Source organism: Pristiophorus japonicus, chromosome 8, assembly GCF_044704955.1.
Source record: "Pristiophorus japonicus isolate sPriJap1 chromosome 8, sPriJap1.hap1, whole genome shotgun sequence".
NCBI classification, from domain to species: domain Eukaryota; kingdom Metazoa; phylum Chordata; class Chondrichthyes; family Pristiophoridae; genus Pristiophorus; species Pristiophorus japonicus.
In genome coordinates, this window is record NC_091984.1 from 108668080 (window position 1) to 108691833 (window position 23754).

The following is a 23754-nucleotide window of genomic DNA, read 5'->3' on the forward strand; positions in this document are numbered from 1 at the left end:
TTATAAATGTATACATTCCTTATATACTTGTGACACTCTAGTCTGAAATGGATGTGCAACCAATTTTTTCACTAATTCCAGTCATTCATGGCAACTATTTAATGCTGCAACCTTGATCTGAAAACATTTTGCTGCTAACCGGATAATATTCCTTTTGTAGTTAGGGTTTGAGTCATGGGCAATGAATCGAGTGAATGATCAGAAGTTCATGACATGCTAAATTCAACATTTACCACACAGAACAATTTGCCCATGTACTACAATTTGGCATTAAAAAGTTGAAGACAGTGAAATGCCAGTTTTTTAAGTGCAGCTAAGTGATAAAGAAATCATTGAGCTGCAAAAAAACTTGCTCTAGTTATGAAAAGCATGAATAACTTAAAATAGCCAGAACTATAAACTTTTCAGAGTTCTGCAGTTGAAAACCATCATGGTAAATTACCGACAAAATACATTGCCGGCCATTTTAGGAAGGTTCTTTTCAAATGCAGGCCCCAATTTGAAAACATTTTCTTATATTTGCATAAAATCTATGTCCATTATTTTAAAAACTAATACAGATTTCTGATTATCAAATGTACATTGGTCCTAATTTCACTTATGCAGTTTGAACAGATGGAATTTAAATTGTAAACTTAAATTGTAAAAATCCACTTCTAATATGATCTGAATCTGATAGAGGATAAGATATAAAATGCACAGGGATACATTTTCCTCCCTTTGATGATCTTAGTGAGAAAGGTAGAGGAACACCGATTTAGATTTATGCCCAATTTGTTGCTAAATTAGCTTAGGGTTCAAAATATACCCAATAGTACTTACATCACCTAATGATACGGATACCAGAGTGGGAAATTAGCACCACAGAATTGAGGTGGGTGTGATATATTAACAGTGCACCATTCAGATTTTGATCAGGAAAGATTCTAAATCCCCAAAACACACTGGGGTAGATTTCTGTCTGTCCCACCTGGGTATCAAGTATCACCCTGGGCACTGTGCCGAACGGGAAATCGGGAGAGGAGGACGACACACACAGGATGGATCTTGCCTGATTTTCCCTCCATTTAAAGTAATGGAAGGAGAATAAGGTGAATCTGCAACCGGTGTGCGATCCTCCCCATCCCCAATTTTCCCCCCTTGCATTCCAAATGGTAATAATTCTCACCCAAGTGGTACAGATGAAAGTTTACTCCATCATATCTAAAACATGCTTTAAAGTAGCTATCTATTTTAAAATATTAAATAGATAGCAAATTAATAGGACATTGGGACTATTACTTTCTGGAAAGCTCTTTTAAATATCTGAAACAAACTTCAGCCATTAAGACACAGAATGGATAGGTATTTCTCTCAACAGCGTTGCAATTATAATAATTACATTACAAAATTATAGTCATACCTTAAGTTCTCTGAAGAATATGCTGCTTCGAGCCCACTCAACAATGGAGAAAAGGGTCTGATCTGCCATCTTACACATAAGCCCAAAAGTGTTGAGCTTTTCATGTTTTCCCCTGCTGGCCTGTTCTTGCTGTAGGTAGGCCAGGATCTTGGCCTGCACCTGGGGTTCATCTGGTTCACACTTCAAGAGTTCCACTATAAGATGCGGGATACTAGATGGAGAGCTGGTCGGGTAGGTGTCCATATAAGAGTAGCCCATTAGAGATTCTGGGGAGCTAGTATAGGGATCTGGATATTCTGACTTGATAGTACGACTTGGATACGGACTATAGGTCTGATAGCCTTGCAGACTGGCATGTGTTGGCATTGCCATGCTAATTGGAGATGTTACGAATGGGCTTCGGTCATAGTCTGTTGGTGGCAAGGCAGGATGGTTTAGAGGTAGGCCTTTGGAGGCTGAGTGGATGTTTTGGATAGCAGAAGATATCGTCAGGTCTGTCGGCATTGTCTGCATCACCTGCGTCATGGCTTCTAGTTTAAGTCCATTTGCCCGTATCAGAGCTTTCTTCTGCTGTTTCAGAGCCCTGTCCCTCTTGTACATTGGCCCAAACTTGTTCCGACCTCCTCGCATGCGATCAGCTCTTACAGCTGTGGAATACATAGTTTATTAAAAATCAGTGTATTAAGTGATGCACAAACAAGAACATTGTATAAAAGATGAATTATATAAAAATTCAAATTGTTTTGAATTGTTTCTCGAACATTATCTCCCTAAAATAATGAAGAAATAAGGAAATAAATATTAAACATAGAAACATAGAAACATAGAAAATAAGTGCAGGAGTAGGTCATTCGGCCCTTCGAGCCTGCACCACCATTCAATAAGATCATGGCTGATCATTCCCTCAGTACCCCTTTCCTGCTTTCTCTCCATACTCCTTGATCCCCTTAGCCGTAAGGGCCATATCTAACTCCATCTTGAATATATCCAATGAACTGGCATCAACAACTCTCTGCGGCAACGAATTCCATAGATTAACAACTCTCTGAGTGAAGAAGTTTCTCCTCATCTCAGTCTTAAATGGCCTACCCCTTATCCTAAGACTATGTCCCCTGGTTCTGGACTTCCCCAACATCGGGAACATTCTTCCTGCATCTAACCTGTCCAGTTCCGTCAGAATCTTATACGTTTCTATGAGAGCCCCTCTCATCCTTCTAAACTCCAGTGAATAAAGGCCCAGTTGATCCAGTCTCTCCTCATATGACAGTCCAGCCGTCCCTGGAATCAGTCTGGTGAACCTTCGCTGCACTCCCTCAATAGCAAGAACGTCCTTCCTCAGATTAAGAGACCAAAACTGAACACAATATTCCAGGTGAGGCCTCACTAAGGCATGTACAACTGCAGTAAGATCTCCTTGCTCCTATACTTAAATCCCCTAGCTATGAAAGCCAAAATACCATTTGCCTTCTTCACCATCTGCTGTACCTGCATGCCCACTTTCAGTGACTAATGAACCATGATACCCAGGTCTCGTTGCACCCCCCCCTTTTCCTAATCTGCCGCCATTCAGATAATATTCTGCCTTCATGTTTTTGCCCCCAAAATACATTTATCCACATTATACTGCATCTGCCATGCATTTGCCCACTCACTTAACCTGTCCAAGTCACCCTGCAGCCTATTAGCGTCCTCCTCACAGCTCACACCACCACCAAGTTTAGTGTCATCCGCAAACTTGGAGATATTACACTCAATTCCTTCATCTAAATCGTTAATGTATATTGTAAAAGCTGGGGTCCCAGCACTGAGCCCTGCGGCACTCCACTAGTCACTGCCTGCCATTCTGAAAAGGACCCGTTTATCCCGACTCTCTGCTTCCTGTCTGCCAACCAGTCCTCTATCCATGTCAGTACATTACCCCCAATACCATGCGCTTTGATTTTGCACACCAATCTCTTGTGTGGGACCTTGTCAAAATCCTTTTGAAAGTCCAAATACACCACATCCACTGGTTCTCCCTTGTCCACTCTGCTAGTTACATTCAAAAAATTCCAGGAGATTCATCAAGCATGATTTCCCTTTCATAAATCCATGCTGACTTGGTCCGATCCTGTTACTGCTTTCCAAATGCGCTGCTATTTCATCCTTAATGATTGATTACAACATTTTCCCCACTACTAATGTCAGGCTAACCAGTCTATAATTACCCGTTTTCTCTCTCCCTCCTTTTTTAAAAAGTGGTGTTACATTAGCTACCCTCCAGTCCATAGGAACTGATCCAGAGTCGATAGACTGTTGGAAAATAATCACCAATACATCCATTATTTCTAGGGCCACTTCCTTAAGTATTCTGGGATGCAGACGAACAGGCCCCGGGGATTTATCGGCCTTCAATCCCATCAATTTCCCTAACACAATTTCCCACCTAATAAGGATATCCTTCAGTTCCTCCTTCGCACTAGACCTACTGTCCCCGAGTACATTCGGAAGGTTATTTGTGTCTTCCTTTGTGAAGACAGAACCGAAGTATTTGTTCAATTGGTCTGCCATTTCTTTGTTCCCACTATAAATTCACCTGAATCCAACTGCAAGGGACCTACGTTTGTCTTCACTAATCTTTTTCTCTTCACATATCTATAGAAGCTTTTGCAGTCAGTTTTTATGTTCCCTGCAAACTTCCTCTCGTACTCTATTTTCCCCTCTTAATTAAACCCTTAGTCCTCCTCTGTTGAATTCTAAATTTCTCCCAGTCCTCAGATGTGTTGCTTTTTCTAGTCAATTTATATGCCTCTCCCTTGGCTTTAACACTATCCTTAATTTCCCTTGTTAGCCATGGTTGAGCCAACTTCCCCGTTTTATTTTTACTCCAGACAGGGACGTATAATTGCTGAAGTTCATCCATGTGATCTTTAAATGTTTGCCACCGTCAACCCTTTAAGTATCATTTGCCAGTTTATTCTAGCCAATTCACGTCTCATACCATCGAAGTTCCTTTTCCTTAAGTTCAGGACCCTAGTTTCCGAATTAACTTCATCATTCTCCATCTTAATAAAGAATTCTACCATATTATGGTCACTCTTCCCCAAGGGGCCTCGCACAACAAGATTGCTAATTGTGCACTCAAAGCCTACTTCGTTCAAGAACCTTTGTTAGAATGTCATGTTTTGTGCTTTAAATATAAAGCATGTGACGTTAATATCTTTATACCATTATGCTTTATGTGCTGATTATTATTTCGTGTTGAAATAGAGATCTTTATGCCACAGAAAATGTGTGCACAAGAGTATGCTTCAGGTCAGTTTACATTCGTCCGACAGAAGCAAGCCTTTCAAACCAGCAGATCAGACACACATGTGTGACTGTACGTTAGTGTGTTTACATGTACTAAAATATTACTGTACAGTTCTGCCCTGTATTGACTGAATAATCTTCACTGAGGCAAACAACCGTTATGTTCAATAATGGCAGTAAGGGATACATCGACACAAGGGAACATTGACGTATGCTGTGCATGTAAATGAAGAACGTCTGTCGTATGACCAGATTCTGTAACAAGCCTTTTTTATGCCAATAGCCTCTTTTTTAGAAATCAATTTAATTTTCAGAGTATTTCTTTCATAAATTACAAAAACTACAGTATATATCTGAGAACAGGGATTATCCTTACATTACATGCAATTAATTAGTGCTTTTGCAAAGAAAAATACTTTTAAATAAAGAGTTAGTTATTACAGTGATTACACTCTTCTGAAATTCCCTTAATCAGGTGTTACTTTCAAAGCTTTTAATTTGTCTCTGGTTAATGCACCATATTTTCTAATTCTCTGTGCTTGACTTATTGTCATTAAATATTTTTTTATCTCTTTAATCACTGTTTTCAGCTCCTTACACTACATTGCGTCTGTATTTCTGCCTCCTTTCCTCCTTCTTTTTGATTGAATGCTGTTATACAGTAGCCATGCATTAATAAAGCACCATTATAATATTTCCCATGTGAAAAAAAACAAGCTCATTGAGAGCCCCGGTGTCACTGTTATGTCTTCTAATATCTCTGGAATTAAAAAATAATTAAAACAAATCCAATTCAACAGATGCCTAGGGAGTCATTTTAATGGTCTCTGTCGCAGTACAGGCTGTCACCACTGAGTAGATCTAACGGCTACTGAGATATTCTCACTGAGCCAGTTTCATCTATTGGTAACTAAAGAAAAACAGAAACCTCTGACAGCTACATGACATGTTGAGACTGCTGAGACTTACACTTGAGGTTACAATTGGAGCTTTTTATCTTCGGAATTAGTGCCACATTAAAAATTGATTACAGGCCACGTATATCCATTATAAGAACTTTTGACAATTAGAGGTTTGAACCTACATGGTAGAAGGCAGACCAGTAACTAATTGTGAGTTCCCTTGGGAAAACAATCTTGGCTTCACAAAACTTGGTCAAGTGCTTGCACTTATGTACCAATAACATTTTGTTCATTCGTTATTGACTATCAATATATGTTTATTATAAAAATAGCTTAGAATCATGCAGTGGCCAAGTCTAAATGTGAAATTTGACTATAACCATTGAGGGAGAGATTGGAGTCATTTTTCATTCAAGGCTGAGCAAGCAACTAATTCATCTCCAGATCACTAAGTACCATGGAAAAACTGTTCAAAAATGCCGTCATTCCAGAGTAAAAAACATGCTACTCCTGGGAGCACCACGCACTGTGATATGGAAATGCTGATTCAGAGCCATTGCAGAGGCTGTCTTGGAATTCAGAACATGTATTCATGCAATGGGACATGACAGTATGGTGATGTAATATGAGCTTCATACAATTCAGATTGTATGAGATTCTGAAAAACAAAAACATCTCAGAAATAGTCCTTAAAGTTCTTTTGGTTTTTCTTTAAATGTATTAATTTTGAACATTAACAGAATAATTATTTTGAATGGTTTTGAGAGTCTTTTCCATTTAAGTACTTAAGATCAAACAACCAAACTACACAAGAAATTTGTTACACTGGAACTGAAAATTTACAGGTAATTTCCTGACAAGGTTGAGGTACAAGTGACCATTTAAAGGCGATGATGAAATGAAACCACAAATGACTATAGATGTGTTCCTGAATCTCATTCCGATTCTTTAATGCACAGAGGTGAAATTGCAGGGATTGATGTCAAATGGTGCATGTTGATATGGAACGAAGTGCAGGACTGTGGAGCGATGTAGAGTTTAAGGTGACATAGTCAAGTGAGTGAGGTAGGCTAGCATGCAGTTGTAGGGAGTGATGTAGAAAATTGTAGAGGGATAAGGAGTGATATAGTAGAATCAAATGATAGATAATGCAAATACATAATGCAGAGCGATGAGGAATGAAGATCAAATTGCAAGATATCCCAGTGATGTCCACTGGGTTAAAAATTATTCAGCCCATTATATGACAACATAAGTATATTTGTGAAAATGTTCTCACTTTATAATTTCTAACAAAATTAGAAACCTTGGGAAAACTGTATTTATGTCATCACTAAAATTACTGAATAGAGACAATGTACATGAATACACAGAGACCTGAGGAAATGGCACCACACGCTGTAATGTAGGGTGGGATGGAATAGTATGAGATGGCGTGATGTTAAATTGATGCAGAAAGGGGCTGGCATGGAACACATTAGAATGGCCTGGAGAGATATACAGTGATGTGACAAGTAGAGTGATATGGGGACATAGAGTGACCTAGGATGGGGTAGGGTGCCAAAGCTTCACATAGAGATGAAAGGTGATGTGTAAATGATGTGGGATGATTTTGAGTGCGAGTCCTGATGAGGGGATCCTCATATTCGTTTTCAGAATCCATTTAGGAGAGTTGACCGGAATGGAATTCAGTTTTTGTTCGTTTTTGGTGCAACGATGATTCGTAGTCTGATTCTGATCGACAAATTACAGATTAGAAATATCATTTAAGTAATTATTTGCTCTAATATTCAAAAATCAGCTGTGTCAAAATCAATTCTGTGAGCCTTGCAACTTTAGATTTTCACATATGTTTTGGGTGATAAATCTTTTTACATTCTTCAAAAGCAGTTCTCAGCACTCTTTCCAAATGAAAGCAATAGAGCTCTCTCCCTTGATGGCTCAGAGCTCCTCGACTGAACTGATGAGGCAGCTCCCAGATTCGATCCCTGGTTTATCGCACCCGGGACAGCGGTGGGCTTGATACAATTAGCCTCGACATCCCTAGAGTAGCAATCAGGAATGTGAAGCCTTGACAGGGAGAAAGGGCTCGGCTTCGTGCTCGGGGCCCCGAACCAGCAGGCCCCTGCTGGAAGTATCTGGTTATCAGGTGGCGCAGAATCAGGGTCAGCCGCGGTGATCTCTGCAATTGGCTGGCACTTGCCGTGAACGCGCACACGTGAATAATAGCCATTTGGGCAAGGTGACAGAGGGTGACTGCCAGCCATGCAAGGAGCCATGTCCTTGAGCGGAGAAGGAGAGGTGAGGGAAGAAAAGTCGGCAGCTAAAAACAGCAACCAAAAGAAAACACCAGTACGTGAACATTCTGAGCAAGTACAGCAGGGATAAACTGGGAGCCCAGATATTATTCATTGATATTGGATTTGTTATAAATTATAACGGCAAAATGCATGAGCACACTTTATCAATTCCAGTATGTGAGGATTAAATAACGTTTTCAGAGGTCTGCACCAGTTGAAATATGTGTTAAGTATTTATGCCCCCCAACTCCATTGTCGCCACGGCATTATATAATATTGGACGGTGCAATGTCTAGATTCAGAAATGAACAATTTAATTGCTTAAGTTCGGCCAGTTGTAGACTGATACACAATCGTCAGCAAGCCACAATTCGTGAACTGGACTGTGACATTCACAGGCAGCATGCAAATAGATAAGTGGGAAAGCGACAGCCTCCACACGATCTTACAGTGTATAATGGATTCTGACCAAGCAAAGACTGTTGTAAGATAGGCTCTGGAACTGCACAATAATCCGAAAATGAGCATTACTTTACAGCAATTGCTTTCAGCTAATGATCTTTAACGTGCACACACTATAATATATATAACATAGGGGTGTAACTCGAAGATTGTAGGTGCGCACGTTCAATGTTCTCCTTGGCACCATCATATGTATATAGACACTAATTTGGTGGTGTCAAGGAGAACATTGAACAAGCAATTTGCAGATCTAGTTTAGATTTCTTTAAATCAGATAACATGATTGAAAAACACGTTTAGTTGCTTTTCGAATTGCTTCTCGGCTCCTGGCTAACTTCAATATCAACGTGTTAAATCCAACCGGCACATCAGGCAAAATACCAAGTCCCGAGGAGTTCCTTTAAATTCGCTTCAATGAAAGGAGTCACGAGTCCGCTGCTTGCTCTGTGTGAGTTCTATATTTAGTTGATACTGTCCGAGTATAAATCAAACACTTCCACCTTTTGGGGAAGGGGGGATATGAAACCGCTCGCTATGCGGATTCCAATTTTGGCACAAGTAAAATAAGCGATCGGTAATTCGGACACACCAACTCCCTAAAAGAATTTAACTCCACACTAGATTCTATAAAATATAATCGAAAGTCTTATGTTTCCGGCGATGAGACTATGCTACTCCCTATGGTTTTGAGCATTAACGCGCATTTATTAAAATTTATAATGAAAATAAAATGTATTAGAATGAAATAAAATGATAACTGACTATATATTGGATTTCTGAAGATACACTTTACCCGGATTGCTTTATTTAAAGCTCATTCTGTGATCTATGCTGTAGCCTCCCATGTCCCGGTAAGTGGAATCACTCCGACCCTTCCTAAACCCACTGAACCGGCAACTTGGTTCTGAAGTTGCTCCTCACCTTCTAACTTCATGCCGACGTTCAGGCATTTCTGAAAGCGGCAGTAGGGACACCTCTTCCTCTGTGTCTTGTCGATTGGGCAGGTCTGGTTCTCTATACACGTGTACCTTTTGTTATTTTGAACTGTGCGCTTGAAGAACCCCTTTAAAAAAAGAGGGGAAGGGGGAGAGAGAGAGAGAGAGGTAACATTGCTGCGTGGGACCCAGACACAAAACACACTTCATGCTTTCACTTAGGCGGCGTGTTAATTAAAGCGCCCACCAACCTGAAAATCCCACCAGGTTCCCCAGCCGAGGTACTTGGTGATAGCCCCTGTCATTTAAACAAATCAAAGCCAAAGAAATTTATTTATTGGGCCTGTCTGATTTCTGAAACAAATGGGACTAATTTAAGCCAGGTCTGAGTGTGAGACGGTAAGTAAGAACGCTTGGCTGGGGTGCTGTAGACTGGCGTTTGATCGGCGTTAAAATGCGCCCCAGGAAGTCAGTAGAGAGATGCAGTCCCCGTCCTTTTAATTCCAAGTTGCAGTCGGCATGTCCAACAAATCAGCAATAGCAATAAAACTGATGGATAATTATTCTGGCAATGGGCTAGAAGTTTGTTTCTGACTTCCTCTCACTGTTTGCGAATAGAAACAAATATATATATAACTGTCCGTTTAGCGCAGATTACCGTCCCTTTTATTGCGGGGGGGGGGGGGGCGGCGATTGAGAATAATTTCTTTAAATTCAGCTGTCTCGTGTTCAACCGGATTGAAATTTGCCGAGTTTTCGCACTTTCACCAGATTCGGATCGACTACATATTAAGGGGATAGTGTGAGCGGGCCGTGCCGGGAAGCCCCCCCCACCCCCAGTCTTACCCCTCGCCCCCGGCTCCTAAATCAGTACATGAGGCTGGGAGGATCCTAGAATAAAATGCCACAAACCTTGCCACCTGTGAAATTGGGAGCAGAAAAACAAAATCTCGAAACTTGCAAAAGGGAGAACGAAGTTTGGGTTCAAAGTGTGTTAAAATTGATCACATCGTGGGCGGAAGAAGACAAAAAAAGAAGCAACAGCCGAGCCACGACCGGGAACTTGCAGACCGAGTGCAGCCGGCGCCACCAACCTTGCAGCTCTCACAGGTGAGCAGTCCGTAGTGATATCCCGAGACCTTGTCCCCGCACACGGGACACAGTTCGTCCAGATCTTCGTCATAAGCATAGTCCATCATCTTAAACTGGGCGGCTGCAGAGAGAGAATAAAAGGCCACTTCTTCAGACAGCGCTTTGTGTGGGGGGGGGGGGGGGGGGGAACAAGTCAATTGTAATTACACCGCGCCGGGGTGTAAATCAATTCCGCTATGAATACACCATCCATCCATCCATCCATCGGGAGGGGGGGGGGGGGGGGAACGGCGACGACGCGATATATTCCTTTCCCTCTAGACCCTTAAGAACTTCGGAGCATCTAACAACAGCCAAAATAATGGGAGTGAAAGAGGGGAAGGGAGGGGAGGGAAGGGGAGGGGGTACTTTAATCTGCTGAAGCTGAGGGAGGTGCCATGACCATTAAAAAAGGGGTAATGACCATCACATAACAAGAGCTGGAATCTTAATACAGTCTTAGTTACAGAAAACAGGCGTAGAAAAAGCAAAACGTGCATGTAATAGTAACGCACCTTGTGAAACTGACTGATAAAAACTGCTGTGTCCTTTTTTTTCAACACTAAGCTCGTCAATTTCAGGTCACTTTCAAGAATTCAAATTCGGCCAAGCAGTGTGCTTCTCTGCGCTCAGACTGATTTAGGTGCTTGGCGTCAGCGAATAGGTGACTGCAATAAAATGTAAATAACTTTTGAAAGAAAACTTTATGGGGACGAGATCATTATAGAAATTCAGACAGCCGCTCAATGAGTTTTTGCCTTTCCCTGTGGAATTCACTGGAAGCCTGCACCCAGTACAGGACAAGTTCTTTTTTTGTACTTTCAGAAAAAAAAGGATTCCAGAATGAAGGGCTGCGCTTTCTTTATCTACGGCGTTCGGTAACCGAGACTCAGGTCGACTAAAGTAAACCGAACGGATCCCACTTGATTGCAAACGAGACTTTTCCGTTTTAACTTTATGCCTTTGAAACAATTCTCCACACTGTTTTAAAATTATGTTATTGATTGCTCACAACGTACAGAAATTGACACAACTTGATGCCGGAGACAAATTCTCACTAATTCCTGTGGGGCGTCCGAGTTTATATCCCCACAAATTCTTCAGTGTTGAAAAGTCACTCTCGCAGACTCAGCGGGCAGTTTTGGCAAACGCGAGTGCTGTTCTTAGAATGGAAGTTAAAAACCCCAAACAGCGAAACCTGTGCATTTTGCACCATGCAGCTGGCCTTGAGAGTAATGTGAGCAGCACTGTGGTAATTCTCATATTGGATTACATGACATTTAGTAACTGATCTTTGATTTTGGCGCACAATTTCTTTAAACTAGCCAGAACCTCACCTTTAAGGCCAGCATTTATAAACTGCCAGAACCTCATCTTTAAGGCCCATCATTATAAACTGCCAGAACATCACCTTTAAGGTCCATAATTATAAACTGCCAGAATATCACCTTTAAGGCCAGCATTTATAAACTGCCAAAATCTCACCTTTAAGGCCCATCATTATAAACTGCCAGAACCTTGCCTTTAAGGCCCATCATTATAAACTGCCAGAACCTCACCTTTAAGGCCCATCATTATAAACTGCCAAAACCTCACCTTTAAGACCCATCATTATAAACTGCCAAAACCTCACCTTTAAGGCCCATCATTATAAGCTGCCAGAACCTCACCTTTAAGGCCCATCATTATAAGCTGCCAGAACTTCAACTTCTCGGCCCTCCAGGAAATAATCAGCCAAAGGTCCAGCAAAATCACATCGGCTACAAAACTAGACCAAGAAATCTCTGAAAGAGGCGTCCTAGCGAGGGTAATGCTGCTCTCTGTCCTCTGGGTCTACTTGCTTGGCTGCAGTGCAAAGATGTCTGGAATTTAGTTCATTGTCAGATTGGGGCACTGGATAATTTACAAATATAACTAGAGGAAGCTGGATTTGAAAGAGAAGTCGCGGTCCATAAAATAGATTTTTGTACACATGAAATTGAAAATCTCCCATTATATCTCGTATCTGAAACAGTTTATAAGCGTCAATTCAATGCGCAGATCATACAATAAAAAGTACATTGCTTCCGTTATAAAAATGGCTGTCCTGGTTTCATCAAGACACATTTTTTTTCCAAATATATTTAAACCTTGCTGGTGTTTGCTGACAGCCCTCTTAAAATCAGCACGAGTCCCCTGGATGATGCTGAATGTTGTTATTGATGGGAAACTGACTATTGGGAGAGAGACATTGCTCATTTCACTAACCGTCTCCCAAATATATCCGGAAATCATTTTACCGATAAATGATTGGAAATATGTGTGTACATCCATATATGCGACTGTCATGGGTCTGAGGTGTGAAATGTTAACACAGATGAAAGTATTTCGATGCTCTCTGCAATTACTGAAATATTCGGTGGCAAACGGTCTAATCCTTTCCTCCGGCTCCGGGCAATGTTGACGGTTTAAAAGTTCACATTCTTTAAAAAGATTTTTGAAAGGTGAAGTGTTAACATCGCGCATTTCTGGGAGTAACTTCAAAAAAAAACTGCCGCTGGACTCGAGAGATCTGAAGACTTCTAAATATGAATAAAGCGACGGATTATGCGTCTTATTAAATGGCACCTCCCATCTGCTTAGACTGACCTTTAAGCTATTATATTAATATATGTGCAAGTGTTCAGCATGCCGCTTCAGTCTCCGCAAGCAGTTCTTCCTCTGGCGAATGGGGGTATAAATCTGACTTGCGAGGCAGCGTAAAAAGGGCGAAAGCCAATCGATCGCCCGTTTTGCGCTTCGCCCGATTTTCGTTCCCACAGCCCTTCAATTTGATTTGGAAGTACAAGTCAACGACTTGGTTGAAATTGAGCGCGGCAGCGCTTCGCTTTACCAGCAGATCAAGCTCCCGCTGTTGCCTCGGCTATTTCCAGAGGGTTGTGAGCGGGTCTATTTCTGGGCCTCGTTATTTATATGCTTATTGTAATATTCTGAATTAACGTGGTTGGAATAACACACATGCGTACGTGCGTCCCGCCAAACAGGTGTTTTGTAAACACTTAGCGCTGGGTAAAAGCAGGCTGAACATCTGGCGGGGTTTGTGAAGCCTGCAGACACCTGGCCTCCCAGGCTCACTATTCAATGGAATTCAACGGGTTGGATTTGTCGACTCCACAAATGTTTAAAGTACAATTGAAACCGTGGAAGAGAAAGTCACTAACAATTTGATGAGCTGTGTGATGGGGCTGAATAACAGAAAGAAACCGCTCTGGTCCCTCCTTGAAACAGATGTAAACGGAAACATTAGTACAGGGGACGAGTGAAGATTTCCTTGAGTTGTGACAAAAAGGACGGAGCTCTGTTGCTATTATTACTAGTCAAGATAATCCAGCGTTGAGACATGTCAACACGTCACTGGCGAACCTGAAGAGAAATAAAGTTTTGGGAAGGGAAGGTAAAATATAAATAAGCGGTGCCGACGCGTTCTTGTAACCATACTCAACTTTCTCCTCTCCTCGTTACCTTTGCTAATAGAACACGCGTTGAAGCTGTGTGTTCTCACAGAAAGGCCCCATTCGGTTCACGGTGCAGCCATTCCATGTGCACCCGTTCACCGCGTCCAGCAGTCGGCTATTTCGCGAGTGGGGCCATTCATTTCGCCTCAATCGCAGTTATTTCTACACACAAATCAAAGATCTGAGCCGCAGGGAAAATTGCCTGTAAATTTGGATAGATAGCGAACAGAGCTGTTCCCAACGAATGTTGTGCTGTGATTAAGAGATCACACAGGTATCTCAGCCCTGTGAACAAGGAAACGAAGCGCGCTTTAACTTTTAGTTTAAACTTATCCAGATAGCAAGACATGGACCAGAAGGAGTAACAAGTCTCCTTGTCTTGTCAAAGCGCATTTCATGTCAAATTAATATCGAATTCTGAATGTTTTCCCTCACAGAAACACCAGGAAAGAGAATGTCTATAGGACACTTCTGCCCTGTTCTGCGGGTTTACCTGTTATTGGCCTGATATGTTGAAGGAATTTTTTAAAAGCCGAAACTACTTGCAAAAAGCCGATTCTTTCAGATAACAATGTTTGGTAGGATCATATTCGTGTGGTTTATTTCACTCTGAACGGTGCCGCTTTTGACAAAGCGATGTTTGGACCTCCTTGGAACTACACAGAATTGCTTCCGCTTTTTTTGTGAAATTGGTTAGCCAAGTGCTATCCCTGCCCGGCAAACTGAACTATCCGTCAACTCCCTAAGTTTCTCGCCACTAAACTCTCGAAACTGTCTTTAGTCTTCGGCTTCTCCTGATTGCAAGCGGCGGTATCTCTCTCAGTTATGTAACGCAAACCTGCTGAAATCTGCCCGAAGCTTCTCCCCCGCCCCCCGGGTTGTTCGCTTTAACACAAATCAACTCCACGCACATAGAAGAGAAATTAACTTTTAATGTGTGAAATTGACAGTCTATAAGGGTGCTGCGGGTTCACGTGAAATTACACCACACCCGCGCAATCGCTATCTGTCAGCAACTTCGGTCGGCGAGTGTCCAATTTCACACCAGTTAAATCTCTTTTAGCATTGCTGGATTTCTGAGCACATTTACAGAGACGACTCTTTCTGCACCTTGTTAGCATTCAGATTCACAAAGCAGAGAACACGCAACCAACACCAACTCTCCACTTTAATTCTTGAACACATCCTGAGCGAACTGCCCGCATATTCCTCCGAACACGGGTTAGTTACAGTACCAGGTGCAGCCCCCGCCTCCAGCCTCCCGGTGTCCTCAGATGAACGCATTTACCGGTTTGTTAAATCGATCAATTGACCAGGCTGTTCAGTACAAAACGCAGCTCTCTTACCGTGCATAGTTTCCGGCATCCGATCCCCATGCGACCGAGCAATACCAGTGGATTCTGCTTCGGCTTTGGGCAGCATGACACTACTCCCGAGCTGGCTGTGGGGCGACGCTCCGTCCAGTAGCCGAGGACCTGAACGGGGAGAGACACACAGCGCGATAGGAACAAGAGGTTGGCTTGGCTTGACTTGTAGATGAGCTCGAATCCACTGACCGAGCAGAGAGAGAGAGAGTGTGTGTGTATGTGTGGTTTTGTGTTGTTGTTAGCTTGTATTGTAGCAACAGTCGGGACTCATCGTGCCCCCCCCCCTCTCCCGGATCAGACTGACACGGGCTAATTCTGGTGTGAGTATCTAATGCATTGAGGGCTTGTGTGAAGTTGGACTCTTTCGCTTCCTCCTCACCCGCGCTTTCCCGGCCTTGATTACAAGCGACTCGGAGCCCGCCGACCAATAGGGTCTTCAGCCAGACCCAGCATCAGGTCAAGTGAGCCAATGAGAAAACACTTGGAGCCGGGAACACCTCCTCTACCCTCCCCCCCCCCCCCCCCCCCCGCCGCTGGAGAATATCAACATTCCTCCAGGAATAAGGAGTAAGAAAATCAAATCATAATAATATTCTTATTGGCCCTTCCTGTACCTGTCCTGTAAACAGTATCACTGGCAGCTCACCACAATCCAATTATGCATGCTTTTGTATATATGGGACTTGACAAAATTCACAGATTTAAAAACAAATTATTCCATTTATGACATGTATCAACATAAATTCATTCGGAAAGTTTTAAGAAACTATATACATCAGCAAGTACAGTCCTGCAATACGCTTGGCATCAAGTGGGATTCACGCAGTTCACAATCACAGGATAGATAGTTAAGTGCGGGTTTGAGAGATTCGTTTTGGCGGCACCGTTTAAAGATGTGTCATCCCAAACCCTGGCGGGACAGCAGCGGCAAACCGACTACAGTTGAAGAACAACTTGTGAAGTTGGGGCGGTGGGTGAGCAGGGAAAGGGATTCGTTTCGTACAGCTGTAAACCGGCTGGCTCAATAAGCAGTTTTTTCCGCCCAAAGATTTGTATCTGCTATTTCCAAAGCACCCAGCAGCGTTATTATGTCACTAATGAATCATAAACGAGCCTTTGGATCCCGGCATTTCTAAAACGATGTCTTCACAGTTCATTACACAGATGTGAAACAGGGTTAGTTGCAAATATAGACCATAACAGTGTGACCGTACAACAACTTTAATCTGACAGGTTGTTTTTTATGTCCTAAAAGTTTTTTTTTCAGAAACATTAACGTCATTAATTCAATATAAAGTGTAAGTTTCAAAATGGTATGCCAATCATAAAAGAATGGGAAACAGCGGAATATTTCTGAAGTATTTCTGGTATAATTTGGCCACATATATATAATGTTTTGTTATAATTGTGTTTTTATTTCTGTAATCCGATTCCGCATATAAATATAACCCAAACGTTAACTGTCCCTGTCAGCTTTGCGAGTGCCGGTTTTAATGAATCCAAAGAACCTTTTGAGTAGGATTTTCAGAGGGGAGAACATTGCGAAAAAGTCAATTGCTGTTCCATTGAGAGAGTTTGGTACCACCCGTTTCACTATCCTCACCAGGCTCATTGTAACCCTGATACATTCAACCTCAGGGTACACGCAAGTCTTCACCTAGCACCGTGTCCCCGACTTACTCAAGTACAGTACAATTTGAGCACTGTTCTATGAAACTCTGTTTATATAAACTGGCTGCTTCTGATTAGAAGACGAGCCCGCTGCATAATGTATTCGATGCTGCAACTTTGACATATTTACATGTTGTTCCTCACATTTTCGACTAATTGTTGAATACTGCATACTAAAAAAATCCCATTTGCCCAATTAGCTTCGTAGAGTAGACGTGCCCTTTTTACCGGAGGCGGCTGATTGATGAGAGTGGAGATGCGACAAGTAGAGGTGAAGGTTGCAGCGGGAAGTAGTCACATCTCCCACCTTTATCCGTTTAATTTTACAACACTCGTCAGTTAAACATGGCTGGACATTAATAAACCGGCGGAGAACAATTTCTCCCCATAAGCTCCGTTTACAAGTTGTAGGAGATTGCACCTGACTGTAGAAGCAACCTGTAATATGAATATTTAATCTGTCGGTTATGAGAGATTCCTGTCATTTGACGGGAGTTCAACAAACTCCCACATATATTCCAACCAACCAAGCTCATACTGTCTGTCTGCTAGCTCCGCTGCAAATGTAACACTAGCCGGAGCGAGGTGGCCCATATTAAGCTCGCATTGTCCCTTTGAAAAGAGACGGTCATTAATACTGCCGGGCTATTCTCTCCTCGGCTCCTGACAGCTCACATACTTGGAAAGGTCTCTCTCTCTCTATATCTATCCGGCAACTCTCGGGAATCTGACAACAAATCCACCAGAGCCAAGAATAAAACACAAGGCGAAATGTAATTATTGCTATCTGCTCGCCTCTCTCCTAGGCTTACAGGGGCCAATATCTTTTATTTGCTTATCAGCTCTTTTCTCTCGCCTTGATAAATATATCTAAATAATAAAAATACATTACCAGTCCAAGGCACTGCACAGCAATTAGCTGATAACAGCTATTTAAAGAAAGCCCATCCTTAACTCGATCAAGCAGCTACATTTTCCGTATTTAAATATATTGCAGTGCAAGTTTGTCACTACGACACTGGTTCGCGATGCAACTTGTACAGTTATCTGTTATTCGTCTATCAGACTATTTGTCTGTCAGCCGTCTATCAGACTATCTGTCTGTCAACCGTCTATCAGACTATCTGCTGTCGATCAGCCCATCCGTGCACCCATTAATAAACCATCAACACTTCCACAAAGATAGTTGCATAATACAGCGATCAACCTTGCTCCCTGCTAGCGCTCAATCATTATTTTAATAGCGCCATGGCATTATCGACAGGACGACACGTGAGGAAACAGATAGCAATCTCGGTTTATTTTTGATTTTTGTTTTCTGAATGTCCTTTTTCTTGATTTCCCTACCATTTGCTGACTGAGTTATTAACTTCCCTCGCATACACAATACGCACAGGCGCTTTTGCAATTGATATTTGTCTCCTTTGTTTTTGAAAAGTGAAAACGGGTCGAAACGATTTAAACCCTGCCTTTAGCACGGTGTGGCTGGATACAAGTGTTCTGCTGCGGGGATCACTAGCCCAAGATGTGTTCTGCCGATACAGGCATTAAATACTCTACCCCACTGGGTGAAATCGCCAGGGACATTTGCTAACAAGCAATGGACGATTTGTAACTAATTCCATTTTTAACACAATAAAATAAAAACAAACCCCCAACTCAAAGGGAATATGTTGGAAGTGTCTAAAAGACCCACAAGAGGCATTCCATGGAGGGCTCATATGTTTGAATGTTTAGTTTGAATTCTCTTTAAGGTGCAGAAGTGCAATGTAACACATCAACAGTTAAAAATGCCCCTGCCTATTGCCAACACTTTCAGTGTACTTTATATTATCGGGGCACAGCACCGTACATAGTTAAACCTGGGAAGGTGTATAGCCTTGCATTCAAATTTGAAAGTAGTCTACCCCGAGTGAACTTTCTGACATCACCCAAGCGTTCCTGAACACGAAATGCCAGGTGTGCCCTTCGCCAACCGACAAACATTCACTTCTACCGGACCAGTTAGAAATAATCCGATCGCGAGAGCGGTGCGCTTTCCCGGGACCCGCAGTAAACAGCGAGACAGCGGTCGCTGCTGATCCGCAAAGCCTGAGCCCCCAGGGCTGGAGTCAGGTAACGGAGCGCTTGGCAGAGGCAGCGACTGGAAGTAACCCCGATGGAGCTGGGCAGATCTCAAACAGTGAAGACGGGCAGTGTTGAGGCGCCCGATTACCGCGCGTTATTGGCACCGAAACAAGTCCCCTTACAAGGTGTTTGGCCTCATCATCGGACACAGTAAGATCGTTGACATGTCTACTCAGGTCATCTGAAACATCTCCAGTGTTTCCGGGAGACGGGAGGTAGCACTTCACTCAGCCTGAAATAGGGATAATATTTCCCTATTCAAATAGAATGGTACAAGGGAATCCTATCCTCTACGGTCCAAATACTTCCAATAAGCGTTTTCTCTCGGCAGAACTAAAGGACACGCACCTGTCCATTTCTAAATGAATCGAGAATTCTTAGGGCTCCAAGTGCAGTGGCAGAATAATGAAGATGTGACAACACAATAAAATATATAAAGAGATTGGAGGATTTAAATAATCAGAAGCCACCGACAGAAATAAATTGTATTTACCCTTTGAGCGCCAGATTTCTTTAGTAAGTCCCTAGTAACTCTCAGTCTGAGGAGGCATGCCCTCATGGATTGCTGCCGGAATTTTGAAGTTTCGCATTACTGTGACCCACTTATGCTGTTTCCCCAGCACACATTTGACGTGTGTGAGGTCCACTTTACCTGTAACATGCTCGAGTGCTGTCAGATCTCCATATCCCTCTCAGTTTGAACCGCAACGTGCAATAAATGAAATGTCACTTACCAACACTTCTTTGGTTTATGGACGCCTGTGTGATGCCGAAGGAAGGGCCACTGGACATTATTGGCTGCCAATCTGACGCCCTTGAGTGTGCAGCATACAGCATCAACTGGCACAGGTGCGGCTTGTAAACTTTGCCGACCTTGGATGAGAACGTGCAGTAGTAACCTTCGTAGAAACTGAAATGAAAATATCATTCAAGATTCGGGGAGGATGCAGTGCATGTGCCTGGCTGGACTCTGGTCTGCTTCTGGTATCAGTGACCTGCAGTAAACCGTGCGCGCCATTCCAGGTTGGGCTTCAGCCAGAACGGTGGGACATTGGAGGATTGCTACAGGCCCAGCCTGGCCACATGATACGGCGCAGGTTGATAAGAAGGGCCTGTTATAAACTGACAAGCAAGAGAGATAAGAATGCTGTTCAGATAGTGGCAGAAAAATGATTAACCAGAAGAGTAGGAGTGAGAGATGTTCCAGGCCTCCGGCTCAATAGAAGAGTTTTAGGTGCTGAGAGAGGGTCAAGAGATCAAACTCAGTGGATAAGTACCTGACCTAACCGCAGTCGGGCATTTGTAAACGGAGGCCTTGTGACTCGATGTTATTGTGTCACTTAGCACTTCAGCCAGTGAACTGTAGATATTTTCATTAGTTTAAACACTCTGCTGCTGATCCGTGCTGGTCACTTTAATACTTACATTGCAATAATAAAGTTTGCAAAAAAATAATTAGACATTTTGGGTATTGTTCATTTTTTCAGCTGGAAGCCAATAATAAAACAAGACAGATAGATTCCACTGGGGTAACTAACTAGGGTTGTAGAAAACACTATTACATAATAATGCAGGGGATCAGCGGTGTGCCGGTTCCACATGTTGGTGTTCTATGGAATGGTATATCAATTCTCACTCGTTTCTTATTTCAACCAACATCTGGCAGAGTTATGGAGTGGAGGGACGAGAGAGATGGAGCAAGGAAGCCAACTAGTGATCCCCAGCATGCCTCCTAGTACCTAGTATTGGCAAAGTCCTGGGAGAAGGCTGTTACTCTCTTGCCGTCTTTGGGAAGTTATTGATGTTGTTAGAAGATTTGAGAAAGGGAAGAAAATTACAACAACACTTGTATTTATAGCCATATATTGGGCAGGGGGGAGAGGAAAGAAAAGAATTGCTCATTTCAAATGCTAAGTACTGTGGACTGGAAATATTCCCAGGCATTGACTCAGCTCCAGCCTTATCGATCATTCCATACTCATTCACCAAGGCTTAGTTATACATTAAATGACAAGTACAGTTCCATTATTGTTCTGCAAAAGGAAAATGTTGCTAACCTTTAAAATGCAAGCATGTTACAAAGAATCACAGCTAACTTTTACCATACATTTTGTTTTGTTCCGTTTGTTTCAATATTGTTTAAATTCAAACAGCTACACATAATTATTTTTGTTTCAGTACTTATTTCCAGTTGGGTATTTTTTTCTGAATATTTATGTTGGAACGGTGAGTGTTGATGACGATATTAGGGAAATTGATTTTGGGGAGTTTCTGAGCCCAACAGTGCAAGTGAGCTGCATGAACATGCACAATTCAAATGCTTTATTCTCCCGTCATGGTTTAACTTGATATAGCTTTCAGGATTTCTCTTTCTGATCCCATGGTTAAAACAATTTGGTTTGTCTAAGAACATAAGATAAACATCTTATCAAACCCATATCTTCCACAGAACATATATAATTCATTCTTGCCTGAGAAATGCTTCTGGAAAGCTTTTCCCTGCCCCCGTCCTTAACACCCAACTATTCTTACATCCTACATTATATATCTGAGGCAGGTATGTCTCCTCGGCGTGTCATTTCTCTCGTCCCAGCAGCTCAGCAACTACACACTCATAGCATATTCAATTAGCTCTGTTGGTATTTGTCCTGATTACCCTCACAAAATAAGTATATACGAGGGAGACAATTTCATCTGCTCAGCTTATCCGTAAATAGAACTGATAGCCTCCCCAACTGGGTCTTGAATGATTCCAGAATTTTTTGTCTCTACTCTCTTACCCAGAAGACTATTCCAGGTATTGATCACTCTGGACAAAGAGGTGCTTTCTGACCTTAGTTCTGAACTTGCTTTTTACACATTTATACACATATCCCTTTATTCTACCATCATTGTTTAACTTGAAATAACTTTCAGGATTTCTCTTTCTGATTCCATTTCATGTATCTCTGTAAGGTCCTTGCTTATTTACCTCCTTTCAAGGCTGAAGAGTATGAGTTTTTCTTTCAGAACTCAATCCTCTCACACGAGGGCTCTGGAATAACACCATGGAGTACTAGTGCAAGAATGTTTAAAGTGTGTGTCTGGAATGCCTCATGCTACTTTTAGAAGAGTCCTTAGTTTACATAAATGGATTAATCGCTCTATTATGTTTTTGAGTATTTTCTACCACTCTGGTTGAGCCCCAGTGGAAGTACACATTAGGAAGGATGTCAAGGAGGGGCAGAGGAGATTTACTAGAATAGTATCAGGGATGTAGGACTTCTGTTACATGGAGAGACTGGAGAATCTGGGGTTGTTGTTCTTAGAGCAGAGAAGGTTAAGGGGAGATTTGATAGAGGTGTTCAAAATCATGAAGGGTTTTGATAGAATAAATAAGGAGACACTATATCCAGTGGCAGATGGATCATTAACCAGAGGACACAAATTTAAGGTAATTGTCAAAAGAACCAGAGATGAGATGAGGAGAATATTTTTTTACGCAGCAAGTTGTTATGGTCTGGAATTCACTGCCTGAAAGGGTGTTGGAAGCAGATTCAATCATAACTTTTGAAAGGGAATTGGATAAATACTTGAAGTGGAAACATTTGCAGGGGAGGAAAGGGTAGGGGAAAGGGCAGGGGAGTGGGATGAATTGAATAGCTCATTCAATGAGCCAGCACAGGCATAAGGGACCAATTCTTCTGTGTTGCATCTTTCTATGCTTCTTAACTCGAGATTATTTCAGCTCTCATATCCAAGATTACTCTCATAGGTGAGCCCCAAATCCTCACACCATTAAGACTGTTTTGGCCTTGAGGTTAGGCTTCAGTAATGCTCATGGGATAATGAATAGCAAACCCTGTCTGATAATTTTTAAGTTGCTGGAATTTATCTTACTTCCACAGAATCTCGCTCCAGTTTATGAAAGTTATAGAGCATCATATCAGAACTCATCTTAAGTTTAAAATATTAAATGAACTTATCAAACAAACAATGAACGAGCAAATAATCTAACAGTGATAAATAATACAATACAGTAGAAAGTGTATTATCTGACCCCTGAAATGAAAAAAAAAGAGTTATGTAATGCTAAGCAATATTTTTATATCTAACATTGATATATGTAGCCCTTTGCTTTCTTGTAATCTTTACCAACTACAAGAACTATGTGAATATACTTTATCTGTTCCTGTGAAGGTTTCAATGGGATCAACTAACTTCCACTAAATACCTGTTCACTATGTTTTCATTTTCATAACTAACATTCAGATCCAAAAAGAGTTAGCTATCAAACACACAACTGAAGAAGCCACACAGTCGCTACTTGTCCAAAAGTAGCTCAGTTCCTCCCATCAAGCCTACAGTTCAAAAATTCATTTGAATCATCCTCGCAACGTATGTTTTGAATTTTGCGAGGATCTGGTTTTATTCTTTTAACTACAATTAGCTTAAAACTCATTGTGACTGGATTTAAAGGGACAGCCACCAAGCCAAACATTATTACTATACTTTTGTCACACCCTTCACTTAAAAAAAGTACAGGAAGGATTTTCAGACAAATCCATTCAATGTTCGTTTGCTTGTATTCTATGATCTACCTTCAGGGCCAAGGAATCAGCTTCCTGGCTCCTTTTCTGAACTACTTGGATGCCTTGTAAGAACATAAGAAATAGGAGCAGGAGTAGGCCAT

General features: G+C 41.9%; 1 protein-coding gene across 4 annotated transcripts in view; it reads right to left on the reverse strand.

Moving 5' to 3' along the window:
- nr5a2 (nuclear receptor subfamily 5, group A, member 2) overlaps positions 1-19838 on the reverse strand; it is a 233768-nt gene extending 213930 nt beyond the window's left edge. Inside the window, exons 1-5 of one of the 4 annotated variants that reach the window (XM_070887292.1) lie at positions 19817-19838; positions 15264-15392; positions 10387-10505; positions 9279-9420; positions 1403-2049 (exon numbers count right to left, since the gene is read on the reverse strand). In XM_070887292.1, coding sequence (XP_070743393.1) covers positions 1403-2049; positions 9279-9420; positions 10387-10505; positions 15264-15339 — 984 coding nt within the window. In that variant the 5' untranslated portion in view covers positions 15340-15392; positions 19817-19838. Of the gene's footprint in view, positions 1-1402; positions 2050-9278; positions 9421-10386; positions 10506-10938; positions 11092-13623; positions 13685-15263; positions 15393-19734; positions 19792-19816 lie in introns of those variants that run through there. The other 3 variants (XM_070887289.1, XM_070887290.1, XM_070887291.1) reach the window with 3 other exon arrangements.
- Between the last annotated feature and the right edge of the window lie 3916 nt (positions 19839-23754).